General features: G+C 39.7%; 1 protein-coding gene across 2 annotated transcripts in view; it reads right to left on the bottom strand.

Annotated features, from left to right (window-relative positions):
• Positions 1 to 6,311, bottom strand: part of mctp2a (multiple C2 domains, transmembrane 2a) — a 51,957-nt gene extending 45,646 nt beyond the window's left edge. The window contains exons 1-2 of one of the 2 annotated variants that reach the window (XM_072695488.1): positions 6,222 to 6,311; positions 364 to 1,155 (exon numbers count right to left, since the gene is read on the bottom strand). In XM_072695488.1, the coding sequence (XP_072551589.1) occupies positions 364 to 1,110 (747 nt within the window). In that variant the 5' untranslated portion in view covers positions 1,111 to 1,155; positions 6,222 to 6,311. Of the gene's footprint in view, positions 1 to 363; positions 1,216 to 6,221 lie in introns of those variants that run through there. The other variant, XM_072695489.1, reaches the window with a different exon arrangement.
• Positions 6,312 to 13,095: the final 6,784 nt, after the last annotated feature.

The raw sequence follows: 13,095 nt of genomic DNA, 5'->3' as shown, positions 1-13,095 counted from the left end.
ACCACTGACAGATCACTGACAGGTGGTGAAAAACAAGTGAAAAACAGTCAGGTTTGTTTGGTCAGAAAATACCAAAAGGACAACCGGTAAACCAGCAACAGGGTCATGTGCACCCGAGGCTCAGTAATATGATCCATGGAGGTCCTGCCTCACTATTTACAGAACTTAAAGGATCTGCTAATATTGTCTTGGTGCCAGATACCATGAGACACCGTCAGGTGGTAGTAATGTTATGGCTGATATGGTAGTATTTATACTACCATCTTTTTATATTCGTGTACCTGATAAAATGAGGAATGAGTGTAGATAAAAGGCATCTGTACCCAACCAGCTAGTAGCCTAGAGTATATTATTCCAACTAACTTCATTTATGTACTCGGCCGATCCAATAATGCACATTTCTGTTGTGAGTTCCTGCTCAGGACATGAGAAAGACTCATCTTCAGATGGCATGCTGCTCGCAGATTCATTATCTGGGTCGTCTATGTACCATTTGGATCTGATCTGATCAGGCCTGTCATTGGTGGTAGGGTTATCCACAACAGCTGACCACTCTGATGTCGAAGGCACTTCACCCCCAGAAATCCTAGCTGACGATGGTATATCTGGGAAGGTAAACCTATCCAGAACCTTGTTTGCAGATGGTGTGGATGAGGCAATAAGTTGGTCGTGCAGCTTGAGTGCACATTTGTACGGGACAGGGAACTGGTTAACATAAGATGTTGTGTCTGCAGAAATGTTTTGAGCCAGTAACTGGGTTAGAGGTTGTGTGTCTGGAGCAGTGTGCTGATCTCTGGAGCTGGCTGAGGACAGTGTGTCCGGACATAGGAACTGGTCTGGGGGGCAGGCTGAAACAGCTGCATCTGTGACATCTGTGAGGTTATCAGAATCTGCCAAGCTGGAGGTTTCATCAACAGAGCTCAGGAAAGAGGCAGATTCGGGGACTTTAAACTGGGCAAATCTGGGCAGCATTTGTGGCGATGTCTGGCTGAGGTCAGGCACCGAGATACTCCGTCTGTATTTCAAGGGAGTCTTCTTCTTCTTCTTTACATTAAAAAGGGGTTTCGCTTTATCTCGCAATTTGGAAAAAACATTCTTTTTAGGATCCATTCTGACAGCAAATATTTTTTTCCAACTTTGATTTTTGAACAAAAACTGAAAAACACAAACAAACTGATGTTAAAACAAGTAAACATTACAAACGTATCACATTATACACTGTTGCAGTCATGGTCATAAAAAATCTCTCTCTCTCTCTCTCTCTCTCTCTCTCTCTCTCGCTCACATTAACTAAGACTTTTCCTGGCACCTGAAACTGTGTCAGTGTTAGCTCAATGGATGCCGGAAGTACATTCTTAAGTGTTCTTCACCAAAAGATAGTAGTCAGACTTAACCCCATTGCTTTTTTTATCTGGTGCAGAAAAAAATAGTGTGTATTACTGTCTGGGGCCTAGGGCATACATGGACCAGCATCATCATGTATGGCGGTGGAACCAAAACAGGAAAGGTGCAACACAGAAGCTGCAAGCAAGTCATTTTTAAAACACACAGTAGAACTGCACACTGTATAGTATTTTAAGTAACTTATATATATATGCTTATTTTCTACTCAAAGTTAGAAAACATCAATAAATGAGATGTCAGTTTATTCATGTGATATGATGAATAAACTGATTTTGCAAAGGCATCACAGCTATTTAATATTTTACACTATTATTATTACACTATACTAGCTATTTAATTATATATATATATATATATATATTGTTTTGCAGTTACAAAATAACAAAAAGAAAAAGGGACAAGGCAAACATTTGGACCTCCTCAAACCCCTCTTTCAAGTATCACAGTTTGTATATGCTTTTTTATCAGCATTCAGTTCTTCTTTATAAAAGTAAATAATTCTAATTCTAATTCTAAAATAATTCTTGCATGCACTGCTCTTCTGGGGTCTGTCCATAGATTTGCGATGATGTTTAGGTCAAGGCTGTAGAAACCATGTTCTTATCATCATCAGCTTCACAGATGTGAAAGCACAGTGTGCTTTCAGAATTTATTGGTAATTAATTGAATCCATTCTTCCTTCTAACAGTGAAAATGTTCCCTGTGCCACTGGTTGCATCAGTCTTGTTTAGAAGTTCCTTTGGGAAAATGCTGATTTTTGTGGTGAGTACACAGAAATGTTTTTCTCTTAACGAATCTTCACTGGAGATATCTGATAATACATCACCACACACAGCATAGTCTGCTAAATCTTCTCTAAAGTCTTCTGCAGTCATAGGCCTTTCTAGCAAAGCTTAAAAGCTTTGACATGTACCACCTGGCTTTTCCAAAAGATTACTGTGAACAGGTCTTAGCCCTAGAAAGCTAATGACTAATTAGCAAGTCTTTTTCACTCTAAAATTGTACAAAACAAAAAGAATACAGTAATTTTGATTAAAATGAAATTTCTACATGAAAATAAAAGGAAAATTGGACTAGGAGTGCTCAAACATCTGCATTCCAATATATTAAACCAGACCAAACATCACAGCCAGGCTACTACAGTCTAAAAATCAGTCAAACTTACATAGACCTGCAATAAACCATCCACTTTTTTAAAGAATGTCACTGTTCTGAAGTTCATGCTCAAAAAACAGGTCCCTTTAGCCTTTATGTCTATAGGGGATATGGAATGTTCCACAAAGCAGGAAGTATTCATGAAGCACTATTACTAGGCTGATTATCTTCAACTTAAAGACAATGTTGAAGTTTTTGTTCCGCCTTAAAATATACTGATTTGCATTCTGCTGCACCTCTCCTGCCCCTGAAACATACTGCAAAGGATCTCAATGAATACTGGTAGCAGATTCCTATGTGTTCTTCCTGCTTTCACTCTAAGAAATGATGACCATGCAACGTAAGGTGGTAGCAAAAGACAGCCCCATTGCTTTTATCACCTGGTGCAAGCAATCTGTCCACGCTGGGTGTGATACTGTCTGGGGCCTTGACAGAGCATTCTTAGCATGCAAGTGTATTGGAAGTACAGACACCTTTGTTATGCACAAATGTGGCACCAAAACAGGGATGGGTAATAAAAATAGGTGGATAACAGAAACTGCTAACTGGTAATTAAAGCAGGATAGTTGTTTCCACAGCACACTGAGTCATTTAAATAATCATCAAGAAATGTGGCTGTGTTTATTCTCTTACTCAGAACTCCTGAAAGGTCAAAACATCCAGACATTATGAAATGACTGCACACAGTATAGGTGCCTCAAAGTAACTTACCCTAGCCAGCCATCTCTCGTAAAATTGACCTTTACCGTATTTTGAATTACTTCAATTTCTAATTGCATTACCAACTAAGGAAATAGTTTGGGACATGGTAAACTCTTTACTGCATGGCTTTCTCATCAAATCTTCTGAAGCACTCTTGAATTGTGTATAATTAATGTATACACAAGAACTTCAACAATCGTTGTCAAATGATGGCAACAGCATGTGGCAATGGAAGCACAGTCGTAAGTAGGGCACAGACACATTCCCAATCCAGATATATTTCAATTTGTTTTTGCATGACTGTGAATTATGCCATTTGAACAACTTTTTCTCAGATGTGAGCAAATAATTAAGCACCTTTCACCTGACTAGGAGCTAGTGATCTGTCTGTTTTAACTACTTACATTCATTAATAGCCCATATGAGTAACATATAAACATGCTGGGTTTCCCCTCATTCCCCTCAGTTAAACTATCACCTCAACTCTTTGAAAGCCTAGAAATCATAAAAAACTGATGTCCTAGTTTAAGAGGCTGCAGGTCCAGGGGTTCGCGGACCCAGGGAATTGTAGTACTCTGAGATGCTGGAGCTGTCGTCTCGCTGCTTACACGCGATCACTCAGGTTTGTTGACGGTGGAGCAGATAGATGCTGGTGTTCTCAGGGTACGCCCGTGTCCGTGTTACCTTCTGGCTCTCTCCTTTTAATTATGCTGTGATAATCAGACCTGCCGGAGTCATCAGACATACCCAGATGCTGATGATCAACATTCTCTGCACTCCATAAAATTCCTTTTAGAACTAACTTCTCTCTCTTTACCTTCCCCGAGTAAATGGCCACCCAGCCCGATCTGCAGGAAGATTGCCCGCTGAGGTCCCCTCTACCTGCATCTAACCAGCTGCCACCTACCAGTCCAGCCAGCGGGTCCCCCCCAACCCGCCACCACCCATGGCTCACCCGCCAGCCGCTGCTGCCTGTTTGGTGGCCGTGCTGAAACCTAGATGGACTCGTGCCTGTCTGACACTATTAATATCACAACTATTAACTTTCTGTTGTACCTGGTTTGGTAATTTTTATCATTAATGTTTAAAACAGTCTGGCCAGAGGAGGATGGGTCCCCCTTGTGAGTCTTGGTTCCTCCCAAGGTTTCTTCCTCCAGCTCTGAGGGAGTTTTTCCTTGCCACTGTCGCCGTTGGCTTGCTCACGGGGGTCTTTGACGCTTCATGTTATTTCTTCTTTCTTCTCTGTCTCTGTTCTTTATTAAGTAATAATTATGTAAAGCTGCTTTGTGACGACAACAGTTGTAAAAAGCGCTATACAAATAAATTTGACTTGACTTGACTTGACTAGTTTATGTATTATTCATTAACATTCTAAAATAGACCAAACATCACAGCCGGGTTACTACAGTTGATCCTGGGCAGTGTGCTGGTTGTTAGAAAATGAGTGAACCCATGTACATTCTAAGAGTATCCTGTTCTGTACAGTATAGGGTTTGTAAACCCTCTGCATACATTTCACTTTAAACTTCAGCAGATTTTCATACAAGTCCAATAGGAGATAAGGAGAACCCAATCAAACAAATGAGACAAAAATATTAGATATGCTTATTTATTTATTTATTGAGAAAAATGATCCACAGATATAATCAGTGAATGGCAAAAGTATGTGAACCTTTGCTTTCAGTATCTGGCGTGACTCTCTCGTGCAGCAATAACTAAACTGCATATTGGCTTGGAGGATTTTTTTCCGGTATAGTACAGCTTTAACTCTGTTATGCTGGTCGGTTTCCTCCCATTAACTCCTTGCTTCAGGTCCTTTCACAGCATTTCTACTGTATTAAGGTCAGCACTTTAACTTCTAAAGCATTTACTTTACTCTTCTTTAACCATATTTTGGTAGCACAACTTGTGTGCTTAGGGTCATTGTCATGTTGCATGACCCACATTCTCCTGAGATTCACCTCATGGACAGATGTCCTTACATTTTTCTTTAGAATGTGCTTGTGTAGTTCAGAATTCATTGTTTCATTAATGATGACAAGCCCTCCTTGCCAAACGTCTCAAAACAGGCCCAAACCATGATACTACCACCACCTTCACAGATTAAGGTTTTTTATTTCGGAATGATTTTGTTGGTCAACCACTCCTGGGGAGGGTACTAATGCTCTTGAATTTCCTCCATGTGTACACAATTCAAAGCCTTTTGCGATGATTTGGTAACTCTTTTCGGCTCGTTGAGCATCAACAACTCGTCTTCTGAGGTCCTTTGAGGTCCTCTGAGGTCCCTGAGACTTGCTAGATCCCTGTTCTTTGAATAAAATAGGATGATTGTCATCCCATTGATTGAAACCTTTAAATGATCTGCTAATCCTAAAGGATCACATACCTTTTGCCACTCATAGATCTGTAATACTGGATCATGTTACTCAATAAATAAATGAATGAACCAAATCTAAGACTTTTATCTAATTTGCTTGATTTGGTTCACCATATCTACCTTTAGGACTTTAGGCACCACCTTTAGCCTTGATGTCTAAAATGAGATGAAGTATTCCAGAAAGCAGGGAGTATTCACAAAGCCGAATAACCTGTACCTAAAGACAGAGCTGAAGTTGTTCCACCTTAAAGGGTGCAGCATTTCCATTCTGCCGCCTGCACAAGACATGACTACAACATATAACTTCTGTGCCAGTAAAGGTGGAACAGAAATGCTGAATAAGCTGTAGCTTAACTCCAGCATCCCTTCGTTTTTCCCTATTGAACATTAGTTATTATTTACTCTAGTAAATATAGTAAAACTTTCACATTCACAGCCTTTGACCTTTGGCTTCAGTGTTGAGGCTAACTGAGGAGTGCTTTGTGAAACCCACCTGTAAGCAAATGTCAACAGGTAAACACAACTGGCATTCCTCAGAATCCCTATTCAGCCATTGGAAAATAATAATGTGAGTATCTCTTACCTATTCCCAGGTAAAAACACTTAAGTCATAGCATTCCTTATGTAAGTCATGACCGATACATGCGCTCTCTGTAGTGCTTCAGCTTCCCCGAAGCAGTCTGTCTCATTTGGCCGGTTTGTTTTGTGTACGAGGGGCGTAGTTCAAACACGTCATCCATAAAAACACAGTGTGGCTCCTGTCTCACCTTTCTGTTTGGCTGTGTCGCCTCACTGTCTAGAACACGACATTCATTTAACACTTTTATTTTTTCGAAGTGCTACTTTAGTATTATACAAAGTCTTTGTTCTGTGTTTATTCAGTTATGAAGAGTTCTCTTATTCACCTCACTTTGCATTGTTGATACGAGCCTCAGACGGTCCACGTGCCCAGCAAGTGATGTGCAGCGCTGTGTTTGGTAGGGGTTATGTCTCCCTCTGCTGGTTTTATTCTGCAACTGCACCCAAATCTCCAAAAAGACGGCCGGGAAGAGGAAAATATGAGCCACCGGCGAAAACAGTCGTAGCGAAACGAAGTTAGTCGTGTCGTTAAGTCTCGTTAGTTTGCTTTAATTTGGCTGTGTCGATCCGTCCTGTGTTTTGGTATCATTAGTTGTACGTTAGTTGTACACGTTGTTTTCGCCGCTGCCTCCTCATTCATGACCTCCTTATTCTCAGCAAGGCCAAGATATGTGAAGCATTCAATTCAGTCAATAAAGTCAAATGCCAGACATGCTATCAGTGAGCCAATGGCTACGTCCAAAACCCCACACTGCAGCAGTACATGCAGTACAGAACAGTACACCAGCTTTTAATTTCACTTTCCCTTAGTTAGCATATCTTAATCATAAGCAAACTTTGTTCTTCCCATTTAATTCATTTTTTTAAATGAATATATAAAGAAAACTTTTAGCAGTGCTAATCATTGGTTTTGTATATATGTCTCATATAAAAAATAATTTCTTATACACTGAAAAAATGGATGTCTCAGCATCTATTAGCATTTGGTGGTATAAACTATACACAGATCAGCCATAACATTGTGCCTAATATTGAGTATTACATGGCAGAAACAGCCCTGACCGATTGAGGTGTGGAACCTATGAAGGCCTGATGTAGTATCTGGCACCAAGCCGTCAGTCGGGCAGTGCGATGTGGGGCTTCCATGGTTCAGACTGGTTTGTCCAGCACATCCTACAGAAGTTCTATTGGATTAAGATCTGGAGAACTTGGAAGCCAAGTCAACACCTTGAACTTGTTCAAAACACTGAACAACATTATCCTGCTATAAGAAAGAGGCCACTGCCATCATGGAATACCATCACCATTTTTAATTTATTATTCACTTCACCTGATCTGTGTACGATTGTCATTGTTTAGGAAAAACCATGTATTGTGCAAAAACCTTGTCATCTCCGTTTTCCAGATTTTCACTTTTTAATGTGAATTTGTTTGTTGTTCTTCACATTGTGTCAAAATGATGAATGGACCAATAGAAAAGCTCCAAAAAGACTTCTGTCTTTACCCTGACTTCAAGTTAAGAAGGTTTTCCTTCTTATGTAAAGTTATCTTTTTGTTTTTTGTGTGAAAACAACAATTTATAGTAGTAATATACTATAGTAGTATTTTTGCACTGCTGAATGATAGACACAGATACACAAATGAAGATAATAGTAAAGTGAGAATAGGGTAAGAGTAAAAAAAGGAAATTGAAAAGGCTGCATCTAACTTTAATTAAAAGCGATGGAAAGCTGGTGAAACTGTGTTTGTTTCCTGGTTTAGTGAAAAATTCCAATGCAAATAAGGTTGACAGACTGCATTTTCATATTGCATCAGGAAAACTCCCAAACACGCATACAATCTGATTGCATACTTTGCTTTTTAATAATTCAATGAATTAATAGTTTAAATGATTGTTTTTTACATGTAATTCTACATTTCTGAACGTGCTGGACGCTTCCCAGGCCTTACCTACTTTGTCCTTTAGTCACTCTAAAAAACTTGTTTATTATAAACTTATAATTCTTTCCTCCATATGTGAAAGTAAAAAATCCAAAAGACATGCCTCTTTTTTATGATGTGGTTACCTGTCTGCGCAATACTCAAACCCTGTCAACCCTGATGAAGGCCCACAAGCTGAAAAGTGTTGGTTTTAAATAAAGTGTGGAATTCTCCAGGCATTAAGTGTTGCTGGTTTTACTCTTTATCGAGCACCTTGTTGGACAGTGAAGTTGTGCCAGCCCACTCTTTCCAAGACATCTCCTGTAACTTCACTGTTCTCATCTTCTTAAAATCCATGTAGCAGAAATGTTCTAGTGAAAACACATTTGTGGTGAGTGTGATGTTGCAGCTGTATGCTGAAGAAAATACTGTTGTTAAATGTAGCCACTAGCTAAGATTATATGCTATACACACTACAGAGATGTATTCTGATTGAGGACCAGTAGTATAAAGAGTAGTATAAAAATCTGGAAGAGAGAGTGTTTAATAAGATTCTCGCTCTACCATTTGATCCTTGTGCTAAGAGGCTTGTGTGTCACCTAGTCCAAAAAGACTTTACATATATATATTATACACAGTAAAAAGCTGAGATGTGACTGAAATGAACTTGGGTTCTGGCTCGCTGCTCAGATCGCAGCACTCCGGTTTGTGTAGTATGAATTTGGGGAAAGACAGGTCAGTCCTGTTGAGCGGTTGCAGGAAGACGGCGGGGGGTGCAGGCTTTTTTTACACAATGAAAATGTCCTTTTCATGTAAGAGGAAGCGTCTGTAGCTTGTCTGTCATTCCATTCCAGGTTGTTTTTCAGCACTGGGAATGGAAAATTATATCAGCTGTGTTCATTTCAGGCTGTAGTCTTGTCTGGAATGAGTAAACTGGATCCTTTGCTTAGGTACTCTGATGCCACTAAGAGGTCACCTTCACAATGAGTGTCACCTTTTAAACCAAAGCAGATTCTCTTGATGCTGTCTAATGCTGGCTTTTCCTACGTTCAGTTTCCAGAACCATGTTAAATGTGTTTTTTCTTTTATTCTATTTTAGAATCTGACTAGATTCAATAGTTTTTGGTCTTGGTATATATGTACGTTTTTTTTCACACTGGTCATCATTCAAACTTCAGCTTAAAGCTCACCTTCAAACCCTTATCTCCCTCTCAGTCCAGTTGCTACTGTTGATTCAGTTTTAGTGACCTGTTGATTTCTCCACTTTTAAATATTGATTGGGATTATGATGCCTCTGTAAAATCACACTAGGTAACTATTTACATATTATTATTATAATAATTATTATTATTATTAATACAGCAGTATTTGCAATACCTGGTTCTGAAATTTCATTACCCTACACATTTTACTGTTTTTTGCTCTAACACAACTGATACTCACCAATCAGCTAATGAACAAGCCTCCACAGGATGTGTTAGAACAGAGGAAATACTAAACTATGCTATCTAATGCTAACATTTTCTGCTTTCAGTTTCCAGAAGCCTGTTAAAAGTGTCTTTTCATTTTAGAATCTGACAAGATTGAATGGTTTAAAAAGCCATTTTTAATAAGTAATATTTTTTTAATTGTACTTTTTTTGAGCCAGTGGTGGCTCAGTGGTTAAAGCGCTGGGTTATTGATTAAACCTCACAGGGTTGTGGGCTCAACACCCAGCTCTACCATGCTGCCACTGTTGAGTCCCTGAACAAGGCCTTTAACTCTCTATTCTCCAGTGGTGCCATAGCATGGAGGACCTTGTGTTCTGACTCTGGGCTTCTGAGCTGGGATTTCTGAAGACACCCTTTCATCGTACTGCTCCAGTGTAATAAGTTAACTATAATAAAATTCATCTGAAATATAAAAAGGTTTCAGTAGATTCAGTGCTCAGTGACTTCCCTGCTAATGTGTGTTTGAGGCCTGGCACCACTCACCAGCATCATGTGTAAAGTGCCCAGCCCAAACTCTTCACTTTTCATTTCTGAGCATTACTGGGATGCCTCACGAGATGAAGCTTGACCTCAAGATGGCAGTGTGCAGTGGCTTCTCACGCTCCCAGCGGAAACTCTTTTTTTTTCACAATTTCGTTCCACCCCATGTACCACATGTGATGCGAATGACAATAAAGTCTCCTGTATCCTGAGTTGTTCTATGTTTGCAACAATTGGTCTAGGTTTTCTCAGTGCAGTAATAGGAAGGCAAGTAGAGTTAGCAGTTGAGAGTACATTGAGGTTTTTAATAAAGCGGACAGTTTCTAATATTTGGGACTTCACAGGTGGACAAAGTCTGCTCAGATTCAGAGAGCTGTTCAGTTTTCACTTCAGTTTGTACAGAATAAGCGAGAGAACCTATGTTACACAGTAAAAGCCAATATCTTTACTTAAGTGAATGCAGAATACAAATTTGTACAACAATCTCTAGCATAATATCTTAGTCATTCAATAAAAAGTTCACTAGAATATTTATTGTATAATGAAGATAAAACAACACATTCAAGGGAAATATAATGCAGATTAACTTAAAGTTTTCTCTTAACGTTCTTTTTTTTTTCTTCCATTTTATCTGAAACATTTAATTTCATTCATGGCAACAAAGTCCAGCTTGTGCCGCCAAACGGTTTGAGCGCTCAAACCTGCGAACAGCTTCTTGAAGTGAACTAGGAACTACAAACAATTACCAAATACATAGTTCTGTTTTTAGAAAAGCCGTAAAAGCAAAGCGGTGAACTCTTGCACAGCAAAGTGAAGAAAAGTTCTCTACAAAGAATTCCGTATTTTTTTTCTTGTCTTAACCCTTCGTTTCACATTCAGTTCATTTTGTGGATGCCGCAAGCGACGCTCGGATCCAAACGTGCGACTCCCTCCCTTTAGATTTCCTATGTATTTGTTGTGTGTTTGTTGGGGGTGGGGGGGGGGCTGATAGACCAGATGTGACTATGGCCAGTCTTCTTTTTTATGCATTATGATTTTTCCATTGGGGATGAAGTTGATGTTGATGAGAAATTTCAAGCTCGATTTAGAACACCAACTACTCTTTGGAATAAGGCTCTAACTGTGCACAAGAGAGAAACTCTAGAAATTCCCTGATTGCTAATCATGAGCTAGTGTGTGTGCATGCGTGTGTACATTGCAGTTTGAGTGCCCTGCATGATTACTCCACCCTGCAGTGCATAGCACTGCAGTGGCATTATTGCATTATTGCTTGTCTACCCTGAAGGCGTTGATTGTGTTTATACACTTGTGATGGACATCTTCATAAAAATATGGACTTTTAATGAACTTCTATTAAGCGGGTGAGTCAGTGAGACAGCCGATAGCAAAAGCCATAAACCAAAGGGCTTGTATTGAGGTGACTGAGTCTAAATGGCTTTCTGTCATACTTAATAGTGGAACCAATAAAAACGTGGGCCTACTTTAGGTGCAAGCACTTAAGGGATTAAGGTTAACAGTCATTTTCTCAACTGCTCAAACACTGAGCATGTTGTTTGTATGCTAGGCAACATCATGAATGGGTACATGACTATATCCAATGTATGATCCTTTTTTTCTTCCCCCTCAGTTTTTTCATCGATGGTCATATCAGTGTGGACTCTGTGGTTGTGGAGCCTTCTCAGTGGCCCTGTGTGCTGGGCTGTGTGTTGCTTTGGAGACTGCATAGATCAACAGGAGCTTATTGCCAGCTGCTATGGTGCCTGTGAGGGCAGGGAGGTATCTAAAACTCAGTGTGAACACCCAAAGAGAAGGTAGGTGACAAATACATAGCAAATGTAAAGAGAGGGAGCCTCTTTTCTTCCCCCCCAGAAGGCGAAACCGAATGTACGAACGTGTACAATCCTGCAGAAAGATGGGTTTGCATTGTCTAGCGTTTGAGCTTGTCTTTTTGCTGCTGAATTCGCCCCTGCCACTCTGCCACCTCCAGGAGCGTGGAAGGGGGCAGTGAGGTGTGTGCTGGACACTACTGCTGCTGTTGCGGGCTGGCGGACAAAAGAAAGAAGAAGCGCAGACGTAGAGCCTCGGCGTGGAGGGGCGTATATATGCAGAACGGAGAGCCAACGCACACAAACACACACATACACCCCCGTCATGGTTTCCAGCACTAACAGAGCGATTTGATGCCTCGGAGAATCGAATATCCCTCCCCTGTCCCAAGCCGATTCACCAAACAAAAAAAAGGGGAGGGGAAATAGTGTGTTCTGTACATAGTATGTATAAGGTTTGAGGAGGTTATAGGCTAATATTTACAGTACACGGGTAATAATGTGGAGCATTAAGTGCCTTTGAAGAGAGGTTTGATTGAAAGGAGGGTGAGAGTGTTAATCCAATCAGAAAAAAAATCCAAAAAGTTCAATAAAAAAAAAATCTGATGAGATATGTGTCTTCGATTGGAGTTTCAAATGAATAAAGCTTGAAATGGGTCCTTGTTGTTGTTTTTTTTTAGGCAGTGTGTTCAGCAGCCGCTGGCCCAACCCCTTCCGTGATGGGTACAGTGAAAAGGAGCAGGGGAAAAAAACCCTTTCCTTAATGTGACAATTTTCCTTTTACAAAACCAAAAAAAAGGAAAAAAGAGTTACAGCACTGTTGTTACAATTTCTTGAGGACAGACATTCACCATCATTAAAGGGAAAACGACCCAAAACAAAAGAAAGAAAAGAAAAAATGACCTTCTTTCAAATAAAAAACACTTTGATTATTATTAGCAATAATAAGTCAGATTTGAAGAAAGTACAGTATAGTTAACAAAATAGTAAATATTAACCAGTGAATACTCTACTTAGTAAGGATCTCGCCTTGTAAACCTGGCAGTAATCCACAAAAATATACTTTTTTTCTTCAATCTGGTGAAGTTACAATACATACGTACTTACACCGAATGTGATATATATTAAAGTTGCTATATACATAACAAAAAGAAAAAAAATG

This window comes from Salminus brasiliensis, chromosome 13, assembly GCF_030463535.1.
Source record: "Salminus brasiliensis chromosome 13, fSalBra1.hap2, whole genome shotgun sequence".
In the NCBI taxonomy this organism is placed as follows: Eukaryota; Metazoa; Chordata; class Actinopteri; order Characiformes; family Bryconidae; genus Salminus; species Salminus brasiliensis.
This window is presented reverse-complemented; position numbering and strand designations above follow the sequence as displayed.